Source organism: Phacochoerus africanus, chromosome 4 (genome assembly GCF_016906955.1).
Source record: "Phacochoerus africanus isolate WHEZ1 chromosome 4, ROS_Pafr_v1, whole genome shotgun sequence".
NCBI lineage: Eukaryota > Metazoa > Chordata > Mammalia > Artiodactyla > Suidae > Phacochoerus > Phacochoerus africanus.
In genome coordinates, this window is record NC_062547.1 from 136,395,023 (window position 1) to 136,418,211 (window position 23,189).

General features: G+C 60.7%; 1 protein-coding gene across 1 annotated transcript in view; it reads left to right on the forward strand.

Moving 5' to 3' along the window:
- The first annotated feature begins 5,267 nt into the window (after positions 1–5,267).
- TCF7 (transcription factor 7) overlaps positions 5,268–23,189 on the forward strand; it is a 33,234-nt gene continuing 15,312 nt past the window's right edge. The window contains 3 exon segments of the mRNA XM_047778628.1: positions 5,268–5,703; positions 5,907–5,973; positions 6,493–6,617. Coding sequence (XP_047634584.1) covers positions 5,452–5,703; positions 5,907–5,973; positions 6,493–6,617 — 444 coding nt within the window. The 5' untranslated portion in view covers positions 5,268–5,451.

Below are 23,189 nucleotides of genomic sequence, written 5' to 3' on the forward strand. Positions count from 1 at the left end.
GGTGGCACAGCGCTTGGCACACAGAAGCCACTCCCGGCTTGTCTTTGCTGCTAACATGTTGGTACCTCTGACTCCAGACCCTTCCTGTGGAAACCATGGGTCGTTTATTCCTCCTGGTGAGCGGATCCCGACCCCATTGACCTGGACCGATGGATGGCACCCTGTGGGAAATGAGCGCTGGGAAATTGTCATCACAAGCCCTTTGCACCTGTGGGGCAGCACTCTTTCTAATGTCGCCCCTCATGCCAGTTTGGCCAAACATCCTTGGGGTTTCATCAGGAGAAACTAACATCGCGCTTTATTATTAAATTTCTTTTTTAAGAGCAGTTCTTGGTTGTTGCATTAATCCTGGCGGGTCAGGGGACAACGACACAGACGATTATAAAGAAGAAATATATAGACGAGACCTCAAACCCTCCTTGCTTCATTCTAGAGGCAGCTGCCCGAGCAGTCGCATCCCAGCCGTTGTGTGTCTTTGCCATTCTGTAGGCCACAGCCTCCCACATATGTGCATACAGACACACATGCGCAGACGTGCAGCGAAACTACAGAATTTTCAGAGATCAAATTGTGTTTCTAGCAACAAACCAAAGTCTGCCTCTAGGACGTGTGACCAGGCTTTGCCCTGAGAGAGAAAGTTCCATGGGAAGCGTTCCTGCCTGGAGCCAGCGGCCTGGCCCCCAGGCAGCAGGCAGCAAGCCCCAACAGGATGCCAGGCGGCTGGCGCGCAGGAAGAGCGCCGCTCTGAACCTCTTCCCCGTTGTAATTTACCAAATCCATCTGGGGCTCCTTTGAGCTCTTTTCTGGAAACACCGCATCGTCAGGGTCTCCCTGGCAGAAAAGGTCAGCGAGTTCACGCGGGCCTTTCATGTTGAAGGAACTTGAAAGAAAAAGAAAGGAAATGTATATTTTTGGCCTTAGCTGTGATGAAGTGGGCTCAGGCCATGAGAACATTTAGAGGATTTACATGGCATGACGTTACACGAAGAGCCAATTAGCCTAACAACTTCCGAAAAATATCTAGCTCAAGAACACCCATTTATTAGAGGGTTGGAATGTGCTAAGCTCTTTTCCTTGATACATGATTCATCTCAGCCTTGCTCCCACAGTGCCAGGCAGGCTCTGAGGTGACAGTCATTTTACCCATGAGGAAGCCGAGGGTCAGGGGTGGGTCTAGGGCCCGCCAGCTCATAAATGACAGGGCAGGGATGGAACCCAGGTCGGTCTACATTCAAACCCAGAGCTCTCTGGTTCTGATCCTTAACCTTGAAGAGCTGCGTTCAGCATCTGAGGACAGGGCGGGCTACCTGGTTCATTTGCATAGAGATGAAGCCTCGTTAAATCCAGCTCTGATCTGGGTTTGCCTGAGTCCAGAAGAGTCTGGGGCCTCTCCACGGCTGGTGCTGGCCCCCCAAATTCCCTGGCCCCTTCCGGCCGGGGCAGCCACAGCCGAGCCCACTCACCATCCCATAGTAGGGGCCCAGGGCCTATTGCCTCTGTTTGGGATCGAGTCAGTGCCCAGAGCAGGCAGTCTAGAATGGGTGCAGGAGAGAGGTGGCACAGGCTGAGCCTGTCTGATTCAAGGGAGAGGCTCTGGTCTCTCTCACCCAGCAGAAGGCTTGAGCCACCCAATACAGACCAGCCAGGGAGATTCCTCCTGGTGGTGCCTGTATGCACCCAGAAATTTAGGACCCTATTACTGACAGCTCCATCAAGAGCATTTGTCTACAGGAGTTCCCATATTGGCTCCCCAGTTAGCGAACCCAACTAGCATCCATGAGGACACGGGTTCGATCCCTGACCTTGCTCAGTGGGTTAAGGATCCGGCGTTGCCATGGCTGTGGTGTAGGCTGGCAGCTACAGCTCCAATTGGACCCCTAGCCTGGGAATCTCCATATGCCACAGCTGCGGCAAAGACCACAGAGCAGGTAAGGACACCCTCTGAATGTGAGATATCAAAATGGAACACTAGAGTGTGGATGCTGGGGTAGCTCAGGAGTCAGACTGCCTGGACTCGGGATGTAAGCTGTAAGACTTGGGTGACTTATTCAACCTCTCTGAGCTTTGGTTTCCTCATTCATAAATGGGGTGATAGTCCCTGTGTCATGGAATTGGCATGCTGATTGAATAAGAAAATGTGGTGAAGCTGTTGACATGGCGCCTGACACACGGTAATCGCTCAGTAATATGAAGTCATTGGATAGATGGTGATGATAATGGAATCAGTATGGACCAGACAAGCGGCTGCTGCAGAACTGCATCCCTTTTGAGGATAAGCTGGAGTACCCTTCCCTCTCTATCTCCACAACCCCATACAGAGCCTAACAAGCCCAGATGAAGTCTGCTTCGCTCAGGAAACCAGCCAGGGAGTTCCCTTGTGGTGCAGCAGGTTAAGGATCTGGCATTGGCAGCAGTAGCTCCAGCTGCTGCTGTGGTGTAGGCTGGATCCCTGATCCCTGGCCTGGCATTTTCCTCAGGCCACAGGAGTGGCAAGAAAAAAAAAAAAAAAAAAGGAGTTCCCTTTGTGGCATAGTGGTTAACTAATCTGATCAGGAACCATAAGGTTGTGGGTTCGATCCCTGGCCTTGCTCAGTGGGTTAAGGATCCAGCGTTGCCGTGAACTGTGGTGTAGGTCGCAGATGAGACTCGGATCCTATATTGATGTGGCTGTGGTATGGGCCAGCGGCTACCGCTCCAATTGGACCCCTAGCCTGGGAACTTCCACATGCCACAGCTGTGGCCCTAGAAAAGGCAAAAAAGACAAAAACCAAACAAACAAAAAGAAGCCAGCCGATCACTCCAGCTACATTGATCTCTCCATGAACAGCTCTTTCTGCTCATGGTCTGTATAAATTAAGCCTGTAACAAACTTAGCTCTAGTAATTTCTCAGCTTCCCAAGCAGTCAGTGCCTCCTGGAGGGCAGGTCCTGTGTTCAGCCCCTCCCTTCTCCACGGCCTGAGTCCGAGGTTGGGTGCAGGGTAGATGCTTTCTCCGCAGGCTTCAGGCTGAGTCCAGTGTGGCTGCGGATGTCTGAGCCTCAGGCCCTCGGTCCTGACTTGACCGCACTTCACACCCCTGTGCTCGCTACTCACCCACCCCCTCCCCTGGTCCCACCCAGCAGGGCAAGAACTTGGGGCCATGACTCCCTAAGGCAGCGGATCTCAGACTTTGGGATAGCACAGCCCTATAAAATGTCCAACCAAATTCAGGGTGGGAGAGTGAACAGGGTGTGGCCGAGTTTTTCTTTTGCCACATAAGCATATGTTTAAAAATCAATTCTCATGATCATTTTAGTAAAGAAGGGCTGTTTTCACACCCATAGCGCAGAAGGTTCATAATCTCTGATTAGAGGCTAACCTTTCAGCTGAAAAACATTTCGCCTTATTGAGAAAAACAAACCAATCACCGCGCTATTGCCCTGATTTCTTGTCTTCCTCCGTGGAGAAAACGTCCATCTCCACTGGCCTGTGTCCACTGGGACCGCATGGGGGTGTGGACCTCTGTTCTGGAGGAGGCTCCTGATAAGCTGGGGTCCCCTCCAAAGCAGAGGTGGCCCTCCAAAGCCTCTGGGTTCAGCACATTCGTAGTCCCGTTCAGCTTCCCAGAGGAGGCTCAGCCCAAAGCCAGCTCCTCCAGCCTCAGGGGCAGAGGAGGTGGGGGAGGGCTGTGGGCCCCCTCCTGCATCCTCTCTCCTCCCAGATGGGCCAAGTCAGCTGGAACACCCCTCCAGGGACCCCTGCCTTGCCCCACCCCTCAACACACAGCCTCTAGAGGGGATGAGTGAGACCCAGCCGCAAGCTCACCCCCGGGAAAGAGGACTAGGGGGAGACCTAATGGACAGGGTCTTCCCCACATCTAAATCCCCACGCTGAGCCCTAGTGCGCAACCGCCCCCCAGCCTCCGGAAGGGAGGATAAGCGGGCACTCCAGCCCTGAGGTGGGGGGGAGGCACCCCCCGGGGCGAATAGAGATAGGATCTGAATGCAGAGAAGGGCGGCCCTGGCTCTTTGATCCGCAGCCAACGCGGCTGGGCCTGGACCCGCAGGGGCGGCGCAGCCCTCTTCCGGCCAGGCTTTGCGCGGCTGCTGGAGTCCTGTGGGACTGAACCGGACAAGCGTCCAAGACGCTCTCCCCTGCTAAATACCCTCTACCCCAGCTGCTCTCGGGAGACGTGGGAAAGTCTACCCTGAATCCAGCACAGAAACCTGCTGGGGTCTGCGGTTTGCTGCCCTGGGATCCAAAAGGGCCAGTATTTTTTTCTAGATGCCAGAAGTGTGCTCAGGAGACCCGTGTGGACATGACCCAAGGTGCCTGTGGTGATATGGAAGTTGGTGCACGTTCCTGCTCTCCTCTGGCTTCGGACGCGGCAGCCTAGATCTTGCGAGGGCCCGCTTGAGCCCCGCGGAGTCAATCGGCTCTGCGGGAAAGCGACTTCCCGGTTGAATTGCTTGGGACCACCGACCCTCTTTAGAATCCCGCGGCCAACGTAGCTCGGGCTCCAGGCTTGGAACGCAGTTGAGAGAGTCGTCGTGGCGGGGGTGGGAGTACGACTGGAGGAACTGCACGGGGTTGGGCGGGATATTTACTGCTCTGCCTCTTGGCTGTGTTCGCGCCTCGGGCCGCCACATGGTTGAGGGACCCATCACAGATGTGTGAGATTAAGAGCCCCACATGCAACAAGCACTCAATACATCTGTGAAGGGGTAGTATGCTGGCATTCGTGCAGTGTGCGGGAGACGTGGAAGGAGGTCGCGGATTGGCAAAGGACTGGTCGATGCGCCAGAGAATGGGGTTTTGAGGAGTCCCGGGGTTTGAGCACTGCCTCGAGCAACTCCCAAGCTCTAGGATGCCCCCAGTTCCAAGCCGGACATAGTGGAACCGGGGCATAGATTCAGTTCACAGCTTGGCTCCCTTTCCAAATCACCCCCAAACCCCAGGAGCCTGTGGGACCCACGCCCTCTGCGGCTGGTGGGGAAACCTGGGCGCGGTAAGAGATTCCCTTGTTGAAGAAGCAGGGTCAAGAATCTTCGTTAGAGTCCCCGCATTTCAGGAGAAGGATGACGCTTTTCAGGCAACTCGGACACCTCACTGGCGTTACGCCTGGGAGAGCGAGCCCTTTAAGACTATGCCCACTGGGCGCGTCGGGGCCTCTCCCTGGAGAGGAGGAGGCGGGGCTCTTTGGCTCCGCCCACCCACCAGGCCCGCCCCCGGCGTCCCCGCCCCGCCCCCGGCACTCCGCCGGCGGCGCCTTTGATGTTCGGACCCGCCAGCTCCGGGAGAGGCTCAGCCCGGCGCCCGCGCCCCGCGCCCGCAGCCCGCCCAGGCGGAGTCAGCCCGCGCTCCGCCCGCCGCGCTCCGGGCTCGGAGGTCCGGTCTCCGGGCTCGCCGCCTCCGGGGCCGGCTCCGCACCCCCGCGCCCCGCGCCCCGCGCCCCCGCGGGCGGAGCGCACCATGCCGCAGCTGGACTCGGGCGGGGGCGGCGCGAGCGGCGGCGACGACCTCGGCGCGCCGGACGAGCTGCTGGCCTTCCAGGACGAGGGCGAGGAGCAGGACGACAAGAGCCGCGACAGCGCCGTGGGCCCCGAGCGCGACCTGGCCGAGCTCAAGTCGTCGCTGGTCAATGAGTCCGAGGGCGCGGCCGGCGACGCTGGGGTCCCGGGGGCGGGCGCCAGGGCCCGCGGCGAGGCCGAGGTCGGGGCCGAGGTGAGCGCCAGCCTGCGCCCCGCTGCTCCCCCGCGGCCGCCGCGCTCCGCCGCCCCCCGGCCGCCCCCGGCGCCCGGCTCGCGCTGCCCTGCCCCTCCCTCCCGCGACCCTCGGGGATCACCACCCATCCCACCCCTCCTGGCCGGGGTCTCGAGCCCCCAGCTCTCCCAGCCCTCTCAAGGCCTCTCTGGATCTCCCCGCAGGCTCTCGGGCGGGAACACACTTCGCAGAGACTTTTCTCCGACAAACTTCCAGAGTCTCTGGAAGATGGTGAGTTTCTGCCCGGCCTGGCCCGACCCCCCTCCTCCCGCTCAGGCTCGGCCTCGGTGGGACAGCCGGGCTGCAGAGGGCGGGAGGGAGCCGAGGGGGTGCCCCCCCCCCGCAACTGCAGCTCAAGGAGGCGGTAAAACCGAGGGGGTGGGGGAGTGGGGGGCGGGTTTCCCGGGCGCCGCCGGGCTCGAGTCACTTCCGGTGCCCTGACCTTTATAGGAGTAAACAGACCCCCGCCATCTCCGCCTCCCCTCCTGCCCAGGTGACTGGCTAATCCCCCGTCTAGAGGAGAAAGCGTTGGCCCAGGTTTCTTGGCCGGAGGGCCGGGTGGGGGGTCGAGTCGGGGAGATCCGAATCGCAGTACTTGGCCAAAGCTTGGCATTGAGGGCACCCCCAGCCCCTCAGGTCACGACCTTGAAGGGGACCCCTTGGCACTTGGGATTCTTTTCTGAAGCGAACAGACCGCCTTCAGCCCCGGCCGCCCTGGCTGGCGCGTCTGACCAGCTGTGGTTTTTCCAGGCCTGAAGGCCCCGGAGTGCGCCAGCGGCATGTACAAAGACACCGTCTACTCCGCCTTCAATCTGCTCATGCACTACCCACCCCCCTCGGGAGCAGGGCAGCACCCCCAGCCGCAGCCCCCGCTGGTAAGTGGCCCCAGCAACCCAGCCCGCCTTGTGCCTGGCCACCTCCTTGATCAGGTATGTGAGGCATAGGCAAGAAGTGCCGCTTCCTGGAACAAAATAGATATAGGAGAGCTGTGTTCTTGTCTCTCTCTCTCCCCCCATATCCACCCAGTGGGGTCTGAACCAGAACCTTCCTGAAGGAAGGAGGGCCCGGGGCACCGCACTTCCCTCCAGCTGTTGGCTTTTGTCTTCCCAGCTTGCTCACCAGCAGGTGCAGGCGCTGTGGTCTTGGGGTTAGCTGATGGCTGGGGTGGAGCCTCCTCTGAGAACTTTGAAGCCGAGACCACCTACCTGTCCTAAGGGTGGTGCATGGAGTGTGGTCAGAGCTGTGAGCTTTGCTGTAAGCCTCGGTGTTTGGAGGGATGGGCACAGAAGCTGGACTGCTTCGGGGCTCCTGGTCGTGCGGGAGAAGCGGGCTCTACTTGCTCCGTCCCCGTTGGCCCAGGGATGTGCCCTTGCCAGAGAAAAAAGCCAAACCCGATGTGTGGAACGTGGGTTTTTGTGAAGCTGGCTTGGGTTCAGACACACCAGGAAGGGTTTGCAGAGGTGTCTTAAATCAGTAAAGGGCCTGTTGAATGAATTTGCAGATGAAATGTTGAAGGACCCAGGGCTTGGGGAAGATTCCAGGATCATGACAAACCATGCCTTTCTGCCCACTGGTGCAGATGACCTAAAGTGTGAAGAGCCTCTTTTGCGTGCTTTGGAGCAGGAAGGCTGCTCTTGCAAAAAGTTCACATGAGTGTTGCGGATCATGCTCCGTTGGCCCAAGTCAGGGGGGAGCCGAGAGCTTCTAGAGTACATGAAAGGTTTGGGGGCTGTAGTGGGCAGGTGTGGGTTGCAAATGCAGACCCAGCGCAGGTGGAGCCTGCAGAGGGAGGCTCCCGTGGCTTGTGGTGGGGTCCCCCAGAGGGCGGAGAGGGACTGCCAGGCTGATTCGGGAGTGAGGAGAGCTGGCTCTGAAAGCTCTTTCGGGCTGAAGCTGGTGGGACGTGAGAAAATAAATGAAGGCTTCTCTCCGGAAACCTAGGATGAGAAACCTGGTAGCCAGCTGCCTAGAAATGAGCCCCTCGCCCTTTGGACCCCTATCCCCTCATCTGCAAAGGAACATGTTGGCCCAGGGTTCCTGCTGGCTTTGTGCTCTGGGGTGGCTCCATCTGTGAGCTATTTGCTTCCTTCTGAGCCTGTGAGGGACGGGGCTTGCCTGCCGACCTTGCCCCCAGAGACCTGTCCCCTGCATGAGCTGATACTTAACAAAGATGCTTCGGTGCCACCCCACCCCCACCCCCGCAACGGGTCAACCCTGAGATTGGGGGTCAAGTGTGGAATATAACCCACCACCGCCAAACCGCCCACAAGCGAGCTGCGTAGACAGGGAGCTGGGTCCCTGTGATGACGGCGACTAGACCAAAGGCCTAGGCGCCCAAACAGTCCCGGCAAGCAGATTCTCCCAGCCTCCTGTGACTCCAGAGAGATGCGGGGGAAGGCGGTGTTTCTGTGTCCCTTTCACAGCGTGGGCTGTGGTAGGAGAGGGCCCGGAGGGGGAGCACCTCGTTCTCAGTAAGGGTGTGCTGGTGGGTCTGATTGGTGTCGTGTAGCTTACGCTGGTCAGGGTGTGGGCAGCTGGATGGCCGCCTCCAGCCGTCAGGCCTGGAGGGAGCAGGGGCTAAGGCATGTTTCAACCTTGGGCTCTTTCTCAAGCTCCAGCAGATGCAGTTCTGTGTGTCATGCCCCCTCTTCTAGAAGCAAATCCCTTTGTCCTCCCTCCCACTCAGCTGTAGCCTCCTGGAGCCCAGCTTCAGGCAGCACAGGGGGAAGGCAGGCTCATGGAGCCCTGGCTTGAGCTGCTCCCTGGGGCCGGAGTCAAGGACAGAGGCAAGAACCTACGCCGCCGCCGGGAAAGGCCACCGGGGAAAGGCTGGGAGACGAAGATGCGCATGGAGGGAGGGGAGCCTTTTTTAAGCAAACCTGAGAGTTGGAAACACAGCAAGTGAGAAGAGTGCTTGTATCACTTGGAGTATTGTGTGGGTCTTTAAAATATGGTGGGGTTTTAAAAAGCGGAATTCGTAGACCCCATGTTTTAGGAGCATGTTTATCATGTAATTCAAGGTTCATGGGTCTGGAGTGAGGAAAGATACTCTTACGGGGGGACAGGAGGCCCTTGCGGGGGCCCTGGAGGCAAACTCGCCTTTCCCAAACTTGTGCTTTCCTGAGCGCATCTTCAGGGCCCAGCTGCCCAGCCCCTGCCCTTGGCCTCGGCACCAGCGTCCCTGCTCTTTGCCTCCTCTGAGCAAATCCAAGTGGTCTGCCATCGTGCTGGGGGCTCAGGGCCCATCACTTGACCTCCCAGACAGTGGGCAGAACCCACGCCAGGGACCCCCTCTGCCCTCGTATGGGCGGAAGGCCCACGTGGCTACCACACCAGACACCTCAAAGCAGGCGGGCTGCAGCCTTGCCAGGAGCAGTGGGCCAAACAACCACCTCACAGCCAGCTGCCAGGAGGCAGAGAGAAGTCCTTTTCCCACAGGTGGCTTCTTTTTGGTACTTGGCTTCTTGCAGACTTTGTTTGGGGATGGGAAACTAGGTCGTTTATTTCACGGCTCGTGTCTTTCAAGCAGCTCAGGTAGGCTTGCAGACAGTTCCTGGCCTAGACCAGTAGTCACTGCTTGTTTTGTTTTACTTGCTCTGCTCTGGGATTGTGAGGGGTGGTGAGCAGGTCCTGGGCCAGACGCTGAGGGATTTGGGGGAGCGGTAAGGCATCACTCTTAAGGAGACGCACACTCTTGGAGTGTGCAGAGCTGCCAGTCTGCTGCAAATTGTCATCTCAGAAAGGATAACAGGGGAGGTCCCATCGTGGCTCAGTGGTTAGCGATCCTGACTAGGATCCATGCGGTTGCGGGTTCGATCCCTGGCCTCGCTCAGAGGGTTAAGGATCCGGCGTTGCCATGAGCTGTGGTGTAGGTCAAAGACGTGGCTTGGATCCTGCATTGCTATGGCTGTGGCGTAGGCCAGCAGCTGCAGCTCCAATTCGACCCCTAGCCTGGAAACCTCCATATGCCGCTGGTTCAGCCCTAAAAAGCAAAAAAAAAAAAAAAAAAAGGCTAGCAGGCCGTATCGTTCTTCTGGCCCCTTCTATGGGCTCTACTTGGGGCCTGTGCCCTGGAAGGCTGCTGAGCCTTTTGCCATTTAGATGAAATGCCCAGAAAAAGCAAATGCATAGAGACAGAAGGTAGAGGGGTGCTTGCCAATGGCTGGGGGACGAGGAGAATGGGGGGTGAGTGCTAATGGGTGTGGGGGTTCTTTTTGGGGTGGGGAATATGATCTGGAATTAGGTAGTGATGGCGGTTGCAAAACCTTGTGACTATGCTAAAGGCCTCTGAATTTTAAAATTTAAAATTGTCACTTGCGGAGTTTCCTGGTGGCTCAGTGGGCTAAGGGCCCGGCTTCGCCACTGCTGTGGCTCTGGTGACTGCTGTGGCGAGGGTTCCATCCTTGGCCGGGGAACTTCCGCATGCGGTGCGCACGGCCACAAATTCAATCAACAATAATGGTCAGTGATGAGGTGTGGGAATAACATCTCCACTTAAAAGTAGAGCCTTTTGGCTCTTCTCCGGCTGTTCCCTGGGTGGAGGCAGCGCAGGCTGAGACCAGCGACTTGGAGGAGCCCACTTGGAGCTGTGGCCTCGGGCTCGGGCTCCCGGCCATTGGGCTCACAATCTCTGACTCCGGGGTGTGAGGGCTGAGTGAGCAAGCCCTCGGGGAGCAGGAGGGGAGCCTCCGTGCAGGACTGAGCAGAGGAAGGAAGTGGTGCTGACGCGTGGCCAGCCTGTCCCGGGGAGCTCTGCAGAGATGCACCCACCCAGCCCTCCGCACCCTCGGAGGGTGAGCAGCCAGGCCTCGCGGGGCAGGGTTGGCGATGCTGGGCCACCAGCCCTGGTTGGGGTGAAACCTGTTAGGAAGGAGTCTGGCCCCAGGTGGGCCACCAGCCGGATCAGAACCCGCCTCTGTCTCTGGGAGCATCCAGGGAGCGGAGGAGCCGGATGGATAGAGCTGAATCCCTGGTCAGACCTGGCCCCTGCCTGGGCCGTGGAGGAGCTTCCCGAAGGGGTGACGCAGACAGAGGGGATAGGCGGGGACCCGGCTCCCCTCCAGACACCCCACATCTTCCACTTCTCTACTTTATTCGCCACCCCAAGCCCAAGGGGCAGTGACAGCCTCCTCCTCCAGGGTGCCTCTGTCGGACCTGGATCGCCGCCGTCCAGGCTCCGCTGAGCGGCCAGATTAAGTCAAGTCCCCGCTGTGGCCCGAGTGCGCCCTTGAGGAGGCTCCCATTGCTCTTGGGGAAGATCTCCGCCCCGCGCCGCAGCCCGCGTGCCCGGGGGCCAGCCCTGCTGACCGACCGCCCTGCTCATCCGCATCGTGCTCCTCTCTCCTTCCTCTTTTCGGGGCGGCTTCCCTAAAAAGCAGCCCCGTCGGCGTGCCGATGGGTCTGACAGCTGTCCAGTTCTTTGCCGTCGGGGCCCCTCTGCGCGCATTCCCTCCGCCGGGCATTCTCTCTAGGTCCTCACGTAGCTGGGGACTTCTCAGCCGTCCCTCAGGGCTTCCTCAGATGTCGCCTCCTCCGGAGACCTCCTCTGACCATCCAGGTGGGGCCCGCCGTCACCGCCCTGGACCTCTGCTGCCTTGCCCACCCCAGCAGCTCTTGAGGCCAGGGCTGTTGGCCCTTGCCGTGCTGAGGCCAGACACAGCCCGTGTGGCAGAAGTGTCCCTGAGCCTCAGCTTCCTCATCTGGACTCTGAGGGCGACAAGCCCTCCTCCCAGGGCTGGAGTGAGGACTGCAGGCAGCAGTGCTGGGAACGTGCCCCCAAGGTGCCAGCATGGCCTGGGCTGGGGGCTGGGGGTTTGGCCACAAATGGTCCCTTCTCCCTTGCCGTCCTGGCTCCTCTGGGTCTGGGGGGCCCAGAGGTAGCTGCAGGTGCACTTGCACCTGGAGGGGCCTGAGCCCTGGGGCGCAGCCCTGGGGCGGGGACTCGGGTCTGCAGGCCCCTGCTCAGGGCCCTCCCCCACCCAGGGGTTCTGGAAGGAAAAGAGTTACTCCTGCGGCAGCAGCCCGGGGGGCCATGGCCACGCAGCCCGGCCTGAGACTCCTCTCCCAGGACCTCAGAGGTCTGTCTGAAAGGGGCCCCTTCCCAGCCGCCTTTACCCAGGCTGCTGGGAGCTGAAGCTGATCTGTAAGAGAAAAGGGGACGAAGCCTTCATGGCCCGTAGCCTCTACCCCAGTCTCAGAGCTTTTCTCACAGCGCCCCCCCTGCCCCACAGGTCCCCTGGCGTGGGGGTGCATGTTTGTAGACCCCCCAGTCATGCCCGTGTACAGCTTCTCTGCTCGTTTGTCCGCATGTGTATTGGCCATTTCCTCTTAGCTGGCCTCTAGGTTGCTCACAGGTTGCCGCCTTGACCGGTGGGAGTGGTGCTCTGGCCGGTCACTCCTGAGGCACCGTGCTGATTATTTGCCCGGAGCGTGGGTTCAAGAGGTAGGCAGAGTCGAGGGGCTTTGCTTCTCTGAGCCCCGGTTCACCACGGGTTCCCTGCGGTGCCTGAGCACAGCCTGCGTGGCCTTTCCCCTTTTACGTGGTTCATCTCATGGGCTTGGGGAGGGCAGGAGGCTTAAAAGTAATTTTGACTTACATTCCTTCCTGCGTTGAAACATCTGCAAAGCCCCTCAGCTGCTCCCAAGGGGGGACTTGGTTTCAGGGTCCCCCTGATGCCTTGCAGGGCCAGGAGAGCACCCTGAAAGAGGCCCGTCCCGCGGACCCCTGACCCTCCGTTTCCCCCAGTGCTGCCGTGTTAGGGCTGCCTGGCCACTCCTCCAGCTCAGCGGGGTGGGGGGAAGGACACACAGCCCTGGGTTGGTCGCCAGGACCCAGGCCTTCTTTGCCAACCCACCCCACCCCACCCTTCCAGGGTTTCACCGGGCAGCGTCCCCAGCTGGCAGACTCGGCTGTGCACTCCAGCTCTGCCCACCTCCCCAGGTGCCCCGAGACTTAGGTGTGAGTGGGGTTGAAGGGCTGCCTTGGCGATCCCCTCCCCGGGGCGGTTGGCAGCCCATGCCCTCCCGGGTCTCCTGAGGTCACACCCCACCCTCCCTGGCCCCCGCAGGAGGGGAGATATCGCTGAGCTGGAAGAAAGGGCTGGAGGGGCACTGGTTTTCAGTCGCATAACTGCTGAGGTCAGGCTGGATCCGGGTGGGCACAGAGCCACAGTGGAGGGGCCCGGGGAGCCGCAGCCTCCCCCCCAGCCTCCCCGGGCGGCTGCGGTCCCAAAGCCATGCAGTCACACTCCCTCATACCTTGTGACTGGCTGCTTCCTGCCACTGTGTACAAACAAGCCTCCGTTGGAGGAAACAGGTGTTTTATCAGGTCACAGGGTTCGCCCTCCCCCGCCGTACAGTGCGGGCGCCTCGGGTAACGGCCCTCCTCCTGCAGGTACACGCCAGGGAGGGGGCGCCAGGGAGGGGACGTGTCCAGGGCCCCCCTGGGGCAGCTCCACCTTCAGTGTCTGCCGCCCCCTGGCTGAGTGGTCTCCGGAAGTTAACTCCTCTGGGCCTGAGTTTTCTCATCTAAACCCCAGAATAGGGAAGGCGCCTACCTCCTTGGGTTCCTGTGGAATGGATGAGATAGTGTATGTGGCGCTCCTGGCACATAGTAGGTGCTTCATGAGCAGGAGCCACCGCAGGGGCCACTGATAGGTGTGGGGGAATGGCCCCCGTAGAGGCCAGTGTGCCAGTCGGAGCAGCAGCCCTGATGCTGAGGTTGGACCCGAGGCCTGGACGCTCCCCCTCAGCTCAGCAGCCAGTGCCCCTGGCGCAGGCGACGAGGACAGGCCCTCAGCTGGTCAGGGACACACTGCGGCCGTGTCTAGGCTCCTGCTCCAGACCCCTGATCGGTATTTAGAGCCCCCCATGTACCTAGCACAAAGGGGGCAGCTGCCTCTCCCACCCGCAGCCCCACCAGTGCCCAGTTCCGGCGAGGCAGAGGGACTCCTGGGGGCTCGGCGTGGCCACTTGGACTAAAGGACACTGAGGAGGGAGAGGGGGCAGCGGGGGCAGCTGGGGAAGCTTCCTGACAGGCCCAGAACCTGCCCCGGCGAGAGCGGGCGAGCTCTGCAGGTCGGGCACACAGCGCGAGCAGCAGGGACAGGCAGCAGTACCTGTGTTGCCAGTCCCTGCGAAGGCCACCCGAAGCTCGGGGTCTGTGAGGCTGGAGGAGGGCAACCCTGTGCCCATCGTGCCCAGGCGGTGCCAGTTCCAGAGCCCGGAAGTGGCTGGTGGGCACGTGCGGTGCGTTGGACGCAGAGGGAGAGGTAGGCGGATGCGGGCGGTGCAGGGGTGATGGCAGGGGAGCCAGCAGGGCCCAGGGACAGTGGGCTCTGGGTCCGGGAGACCCCAGTGAGCCGGAGCAGGCAAGGTGGGAGGGCCGCGGGTGCAGGTGGTCTCATTCGCTCCGTCTTTGTCCAGGGTCGTGAGTCAAGCCGTCTGGCCCCTGTTGACGGAGGGGCACTGAGCCATGGTGTGGACAACCGCTGTCAAGAGCCCTGTCTCTCGCAGGACCCCAGGCCCCAGGAGTCTGCAGAGGGTCTCTGCGAACCCAGGACCCTGTTAGCTTCTCCCTTCAGGCGGTTTCTGCCTCAGCTCGCCGACCTGTGATCTTTGGGGTTTGGACGCGGGTGCCACCCTTAAAAAGGCGTGGCCCACATCAGCCTTGGCACGTGTCATCTGCGTGCTGTAGCCAGGGAAGGTTTGTCCTGGTCAGAGGGTTTGGCCTGTCCTGGTCCTGCCCGGGGCTCCCCTTGGCTCAGTCCCCTGATGGGTAGAGGGACTGTCCCTTGTTAGATGCGGGGCCTGGCCCAAGGCAGGCCTGAGCGTGGCCCTCTCTTAAGTCTTAAGGGGAGGCTGCCTGCCTGCTGTGCCAGCAGCTGCGGCTTCAGAGCCCAGAGGGAGATGGTGACACACAGCCTTCACGCCCCAGCCAACCCCTCGGCCAAAGCTCCTTGGAGATCAGAGGAAGCAGATGCTTCATCAACGCCTTTGCCTCTGCCTGTCAAACAACCACCTCTGTCTCTCTCCAAGGACGGGAGACTCTCTGCTTTCAAGGGATGACTGTGTGGCTGGACGGGCAGGACGTGGCCCCAGGGGTCCGTGGGCTCTGGGGGTTGCATGGTTAGAGCTGCGCCAGCCCACCATGGCCTCACCAGGGATGGCAGATCACCCCCTCCCAGAAAGCCCAGTGTGCCCATGAGCGGAGGGGGCTGTGATGGGTAAGGCAGCCAGGGACCAGGGCCACCTCCTCCCCTGGCTCTGTGACCTCGCGCAAAGCTGTTACCCCCTCCAGGTCCGTTTCCTTCTGTAAACGGGAGTGCAGGTCCCTGGCCATGAGGATTTCTGAGGTGCAGATGAGTGGCAGCTGGAGAGGCCTGGTCCCATGTGGGCCGCGGGCGGGGCTCTGTTGGGTGTTGCAAGGGCTGCTCCAGGCCCAGCCTCCCCATCAGGCGACAGGGAAGGACAGGTGATGGGAGTCCAGCAGAGGGTGTCTGACTAACTCTGACCTGGCTCTGGTGGCAGCAGGCCCAGTCTCCGGGTCTGCTGGGCCGCCATCTGAAACGCATTACCAATGCTTTGTAAACTCCACATCATTCGGCCACATGAAAGCCTGGGATCTAAAAATAGCCACTCTCAGAGGACGCCCCGCATTGGTGGGGCTCGGCTGACCTCTGCACGCACACCCACAACCAGGCTGCCTCCCTTGCCAGGGAGCCCCAACTGGCAGGGCCACTCCTCCCCACCCTCGCGGTGTGGGCAGCCACTGCCCGGGGCCCCTTTATCTGGGCACAGATCTCAAGGATCTGGTCAAAGCTTCAGGCCCCAAGGCCTCACCCGGGGCAGAATGTCTGGAGAAGCCGGGAGGCGGTCGCTGGGGGTATGTCACCAGCCCCAGAACCCCTTCCGCAGCCCCACGTGTGCCTGGCGTGTCTGTGGGAAGCCACTGGCACCATCTTACAGATGAGGACACTGCAGCCCAGACGAGGGGGCTTGGCCACTGGCGGAGAGGGGACAGGAGGGCCACTGGTGGATGTGCCGGTGTGAGAAGGGCAGGGCTCCGCCGACACACAGGCAGGGCAGCCGTGGGTGTCCGGGCTGCTCAGCTTGACTCTTGGCCCTGCTTTCTGCGGGCTCCCTCTCCCTATGGTCTCTGTGACCGACTGCAAACCACTCTTTTCCCTAAAAATAAACATGCTTATGGGATTGGGGGAAGCTTTGTAGCTATCAAAGGAAATAATAGGGTGTTTAAGAAAATTACATTGCGTTTTAAATAACCAGCATGAAAGTCATTAAGTTTGAAGTTTCATTCAAATCAGATGGTTCTGTGGCTGGCCCGGTGGCCGGCCAGGCAGAGGGTGGGTCGGCCCTCAAGGACGCCGAGAAGCAGCCTGTGGAGAGCTTGCAGCAGCTGTGGTGAGGTCTCTGCTGGGCACAGGCGGGCGGCCCGAGCATATGCCTGGTTACAGCAGCTGGCCGGAGCCTGCCGGCAGGCTTTGAAACAGTACCCAGCCTGGGAGCCTCCCAGCTGTGGTGGACAACCCCCCATGGGTGGGGCTGGGGGTGGGGGGGTGACTGACCATAGTCCAGAGGGTGTGGAGATGGATGCAGTTGGGATGGCGGAGGCCACAAGGGTTGATGGCCAGGTTGAGCTGGGGGTTTAAGGGGTGGTGGCTGGGATCAAAAGGGCTGGAAAGGATCTACAGGGCCAGGGCCACATCCGTCCCTGGAATCTCAATGGCTGGCATAGGGCATGACACAGTAAACCTACTGTGTGTCGCTGAAAGATTAACAACAGCCGCAGCAATAGTGCATGTGTCACGAACTTCCCAAATGCCCTACCTGTGCCAGGGACTTTTAATTCCAGTATCAAGATTCCTGACAAGAGGCCAAGAAAATACATACAATTATTGCTCTCAATTTACAGATGGGGAAACTGAGGCTCAGAGAAGTTAAGGACCTGCTAGTACTTGGCAGAGTCAGGACCTGGACTCAGGGCTGGCTTCCTCTAAAGCCCATGCTCTGCCCCTTTGCTCGTGTGGCCTGAGTTGGGGGCTTTGCAGGCTGCAGAGGTGAACATTCGCGCTGCTCCTTTTGGGTGGGTGAGCTAGATTCCTCTGACCTCAAGGAAAGACTTGGCCCTTTCTGCCCCTCCCGGGTGTGGGACAGGACTGGGCTGCACAGGACGCCTGGTAGGGTCGGGGCTAAAGGGGTTGAAAGCAGGATCTCAGGACTGCCGGAATAACTGTTACCTGGGAAACTGGATAAATGACATTTGAGGTTACATCAGGCTTGACGCATGATGCAGGGACAGTTAAGAACCACGGCTAGTTGGATTCCTTCTTTTCTAATTTGGCCTTGGTCCTGGCTGAGCTTGGAGCTCACTTTCGGACTTCGGGGCTGAGGGCCCTCCCCCCTGTGGTCCAGGGATGGACTCGAGAGTGTCCTAGGCTCTGGGCCAATGGGAATGGCGGGCCTGAGGAATCTGAGGGTGTCGCTGGGCATGGGTGTCCTCTCCCCAAACCCTTTGGGAGAGTTGCTGGGGACCCAGAGCGGCCTGCCAACCCCACTGGGGGCTTCCACCCCAGCTCTGGTCAGTGAAGGCTGTTCAGAAGCTCAGGAGTCTGGCCCAGCAGCCCTGTCCAAAGGCACTCGAGGGCCAGCGGGCCCGGCCTGGCACAGCGGCTGACTTTCCTAAAAAGCTCTGGTCTAGGGACGTGCTGGCCTTTGTCTTTTGTTTTCTTCTTCATTAATGTTTAAAAGAGTAGCCGACGCAAGTATTACTTTGCTTAACCCCCATGAGATCCGGACGTGATACAGACGGAGCCCTGAAGCAGGGAAATGGTTGCGCTTGTGCAGTGCCGGAGGGGAGGCATAAACTCGGGCACCTGCCCCTCTGGAGCCCTGCCACCTGCCGCCTCCCCACCTAGGCAACGTATCTATCCCCTCATTTTTGACAAACTGGGTTTTCTAGCTACAGCTGGGTCCTCTTTGCTCCCCCGTCCCATCGCTCCCCGCTCCTCACCCCCCAGGAACGTGGTATTTCACCCTCTCCCCTGTGTTTTCACCCTGGTGGACCCAGGTGTGTATCTGTCAAGGCTGTTTGGTGTGGCTTCGGGAACCCCCAGCTCACCCTCGTGAGAGGCCCCACCTAGGAGGGCCCCCCTCCGTCTGCTCACACTGGGCCCCAGGGCCTTGGCTGGGGCCATTCTGGGGTCTGAAGCCCCCAACAACACCTTGCCTTGTTCCCTGGGGATAAAACCGCGGGACTGAATCCAGGCAGAGCCCCCAGGGCCTTCACTGGCAGTAGCTGCAGAGGTTAGACCCAAGTGAGCTTCCTGCCTGAGGCCCTGGGGCAGAACTGTCCTCCTGGGGCTGGTACAGGCAGCGGGACAGACCAGGTAACTCAGAGACCCTCATCTTGTCTTTGCCCCTCAGAAGCTGGCTGGAATTAATCAGGGCAGGGGTGCAGTGCTGAGGCTGGGGGAGATCCCCCCCGTCCCCCTGCCTCCCAGCCTCCAGCCATGGCCGACCGTCAGCCACTGCCTCGCTGGGCCCTGCCCAGCTCTGGCGGCTCCGCTCCTAGGCAGCAGGCTTACCCTTCTATCCAGCCCTGGTATAAAACAAAAACAAACCGGGTGAGAGCCATCCCGGCTGCCAGTGGCTGTCCCTGCCGCCTCGCGTGTGGTGGGGAAAAGCCGAGGCCAGACCCAGGAGACGTGACCTGCCCTGGTTCCTTTCGGACCACGAGCATCTCGAATGAGGGCAGTGAAAACACCCTCCCCGCAGGCTCAGTGGAGGCCAGGGCCACGCCACTGGTCACTCTTTTCCAAGAAAGACTGTTGCCCGGGTCTCGCTGGCAGAATCGGTGATCCCAGGTCCTGGGTGGGGCAGGTCTTAGGGAGGGGACCCAGTGTGGGACAGGGAGAAGCTGGCAGTCCCTTGGCTCCTGGGCATCACACGTGTGGTCTCCATGCTGCCGTGCTACCAGCCAGCCTGTGAGGCCTGTCCTGTCACTGAGTGGCAGCGACCACAGGCCAGGAATCCCAGAGCGTGGGACTCAAATCCAGATGTGTCACTGCTGGCTCTGAGACCTTAGGCAAGTCGTCCACGCTCTCCCGGCTCCCCTTTCCTCTGTGCACCGTCTTTGCACACACATCACACAGTGGTGGCGAGGGCTGGTGGGGTTCTGGTGGGCATGTGGGGCTCTGCGGGGTGCCAGGCACGGAGGGGGCTGTCCCTGGCGGGGCTGCCACTGCTGCTCTCAGCCCTTCTTGCTACAGAGCCTCGTCCTCAAGTGCCTTTTCTTCCCCGAGCCTTGCTTCCCTACTGCCAAAGGTAGCCTGAGCCGAGGCTGTGCCACCGCAGCCTGCAGACTCCTGGGTGGCTGGGCATTGGGCTGGGCAGGGGGCCGCTGCAGTTACCAGTGTGTCAGTGGTATCAGCTAGCAGCTCGGCTGCAGCAGCTCCCGGAAGCTTATATTTTCCTCTAAAAACATCCTGTCCTGAGGGGCGTTTACCTCAAAGAGGAGGAAGGAAAACAAAAGTAAACGAATGCATAGAAACCACTGGAGGCTGTGAGCCAGGCCACTCAGCTCAGTGAGGTTCCGCTAGCTCCGAGGGTGCCTCGGGGCCGCGCTGGGTCTAGAGCAGCCTGTGGTTTGCCAAGGCTGCATGCAGGCACTCCGGTCCTCACCTCGGCCGGGGCAGGGGCCCGTTATCTGATGTCGGGGCCAGGCAGCTGGTGGACGGGCCACACGCACCTGTCGGGGCGCTCTGCTTCCATGGCAACGGTCCTGCGCTGGCAGGTGGGACTGAAGTCTTGGCCCACAAGGGTGTGGCCCCCGCCGCCACCCTCCCGCTCAGCTGGCCACAAGGCTCCGTGCTCTGCGGTGGGCGTCTGGCACAAGGCGTCCGGCACGCCGTGGGCGGGGAGCTTGAGGGCCTGGCCTCTGGAGGGCTCCGTGTCCTGAGCTGCAGTGCGCAGAGCGGGGCTGCGGGGACAGGGCCTGAGCCCAGCGGGGGTCTGTCAGCAGAGGTGGGGTCTGCACAAATCAAGGCCTGGCTGCTATGCAAGGAAGTCCTCTTTGGAAAGGGGACATGCTTCCTTCTGGAAAGTTCATGCTCATGGTCCTAGGCCTTCGGGCAGCTTCCCACTCAGCAACTGGCCAGACTCCTCGGCACTTAGACACCACTGGTGCTGGACGGTGGCCCCTAGTGGGCCCTGACGTAGAGGTCTCGGGGAGTGGGCCCCGGGCCTGGGAGCGCAGTCTGGGGGACCTGATCAAGGCCAGAAGGATGCTTAGGGGCAGGGCCGGAATGGAGCCTGGCTCCTGGCAAGGCAGGGAAGGGAAGCGAGAGCTTGGGAGGGCCTTTCGAGTGGAGTCACTGTGTGGGGCCGTGCAGGGGATCTGGCTCAAGGAGCTGAAACCCCGCCTATACTGTGCTCCCCAAGCCGTGTGCCCTGGTGTGAGCCCGGGGGTCTCCAGAGGAAGGGGACTTTTTCTAATTAGCACAAAGGGACCATATGAACTAGCGCTGGCTCTGGCTTTGACTGTCTGGTTGATTCTGACCCCTAAGTTCTTGCAGGAAGAAGGGGGTAGGGAAGACGGAGGCCTGGGGTCTCCAGTGCCAGGTAGGACGTCCTTGACTCCCAGCAGGGGCTCAGTACCTCCCAGCCTCCTGCAGGCTGCTGTGACCACGCCCAGCCCCAGCCAGGGGCCTTTGCCCGGTGTTACCCACCTCCTCCTCCACGCCGGCTTGCCCTGGGCCCCACCCACTCACAATGCTAGAGACCCAACTCTGAAGGCCCAAGTTGGGGGAGAGCCCTCCAGGCGGAGGAAACAGCATGGCCCTGGGGCCAGCAGCCCTCAGTGGCTGCGCACAGAGGGAGAGAGGAGGGCAGAGATGAGAATGTGACAGATGGCATCGCTGGTGGTGCCATCAGCACTGACTTGATGGAGGACTGTGCACGGGTAACCTCGGCGTCACTGAGCTCGCTTCCCTCGTGTGTCAAGTGGGAAGGACAGTGCCTGCCTCAGTGGGTTGTCGCAGTGGCACTCCCAGTACTTGGTTTCATGTACTGTGCACTTGGTAGAGAGAATAGTAACTCAATCAATAGCCCACCTTTCTGTCGCGCTTGAGCTGGGGATCTGCAGCTCCTTCTGTAGACTGGTCCCCAGAGGCCTGTCCCCAGCTCTGGAGCAGGCATCCCCGACCCCCGCCCAGAGCCCAGCTCCATAGCAGATGAGCGGGTGGGCATTCCGAGGGTCCGGGGCACCGGCGATTCTGGAGGCCTTCTTTCAACCAGGCTTCGTGAACATGCCAAGTAGAGAATCTGAGAGGCAGGGGTGACCAGCCGGCCGATTGTGCCTTCCAGGACCCTCAGGCCAGCGCTTATAGCAAGTGGGCATCTCTGCCTCCTGGGCTGGTGGAACCCCTCCAGGCCACAGTCTCTTGCTAGTGGCCTTAGACGGAGGTCAGGGTGAGAAGGAAGCAGGCTGGCAAAGAGCAGGCGAAGGGAGAGCCCGCGTTTAGGACCAGGACTTCTTCCCCTGCTCCCCCCTGTTCTGCCCACCATAACTGTAGGGACTCGGTGGTACAGTGGGTGGCATCTCAGCTCTGCCGCTTAGGAGCTGTGTGACCTTGGCAAGCTATGTATCATCTCCGTGCCTCAGTTTCCTCATTTGTCAAATGGGAATAATTGTACCTACATCATGGGTTTTAGGAAAGTATGAGTTAAACTTTGTAATGGAGTTCCCGTCGTAGCTCAGTGGTAACAGACCCGACTAGGATCCACGAGGACACGGGTTGGATCCCTAACCTCGCTCAATGTGGGTTAAGGATCTGGCGTGGCTGTGGCTATGGCATAGGCCAGCGGCTACAGCTCCAATTCGACCCCTAGCCCGGGAACTTCCACATGCCTCGGGTGTGCCCCCCCCCAAAAAAAGACAAACCCAAACAAACTCTGTAAGGCACTCAGAACTCGGCCTGGCACAGGGTCAATAATCAGCGGTCAGCACAGGTGCTGTTCTCTTGGCCTGAAACATTCTTTTGCCTGATACACAGTAGGAGCTTCATAAAGAAATCCTGATTGTGTCTAAGGGTGTTGAGCTGAATTCTGGTGGTGGGTGGGTGGGTGTGTGTGGGTGGGTGTGTGGGTGTGTGTGTGTGTGGGTGTGTGGGTGTGTGTGTTGGGGGGCGGGGCTTCTCCCGGGGCGCTGGGCCTCTCGGGCCTCACATGCTCCCCACCCCCAGGCTTGAGACCAGAGGAAGCAGCAACTTTCTTCGCTGGGAAAGTGTTGTGGGGCTCAAGCGTTTGGGGGTTTTCAGACTCAACCGTCAGAGGCGAGGGAGTTTCTCTGCTGGCGGCGGCGAGGGCTCTCAGGGTGCTCGCAGCCTGTGAGCGGACCTCTGCGGTCTGCAGGGAAAATGCCGACTGTGTTTATTTTTCACCTGAGCCTGCAGGAAGTGGGGGTGGGGAGGGCAGGCGGGAGCCACCCAGCCGGGCCCCAGCGCCACTGCTGAGCCCAGAAGACCCACCCCAGGCGTCCCTCGTTTCCACCCGCCTCCTGCACCTCCAGCCCTGGGCTGGGCTGCCGCACGTCGCCCAGAGCATGAGGACCCGCCTGGGGGCGACAGGATTGCAACTGGCCTGGGCAAGGGCCGGAAAGCCGGCTCTGCTGAGGCAGCAGCGGACGTGGCCGCCCAGCACACGGGTCCCGGAGTCCTGGACCCGTCCTGCTCAGGGGCTGCGGGGGGCCCTCGAGTCTGTCACTCGTTGAGACATCCCCCCATGCTGGGAGCGCCCACTGAGGGCGCAGCACTGTGCTGGGCGCTCTGCCTTCGGAGGAGAGAGAGATGGGGCGCTGCTGTCGAGATGCTCGGGGACTGGTGCGGACGGTCAGGCCAGGCCTGCCCCCTTCCCTTGGAGGCTGGGCACAGTCCCCACCAGGCGAGGCAAGCAGGGGAGCTCCGGTCACTGGGCTCCCCCTACACAGGCCAGGCCAGGCCCCAGGCAGCTCCACCCTGCCGTCTGGGCAGCCCAGCCCGGGGGCTGCCTTGTGCTGCTGAGGCCGTGGAGCGGGACGTTCCACTGGCTGGGGGGGGGGGGGGGGCCGTGGGGCACCCAGTCCCGTGCCAGACGGTCCCTTCTGGCTACACCGCCAGGCCTGGGGGGGGGGGGGCTGGGGAGCGAGGCGGAGAGGCAGCCTGTATGAACGTGGGAAGGACTGGCCTGGCCGTCAGTGCCCTGCCCCCGGAGCCCCGGCACCTCAGGGCTGCCAGCTTCCCGCAGGTTCTCAGCCTCCCCTCAGCCCACCTGGCCCCTGTCCTGCGGTTTGGCTGCAGACTGCAGTTGGAGACGCTTTGCCCCAGTCCTGAGAGAAGGCTGGTGGGAGGGATGTCCCCCCTCCCCTTTGGCTCATACATACAGGCCAGAGGCTG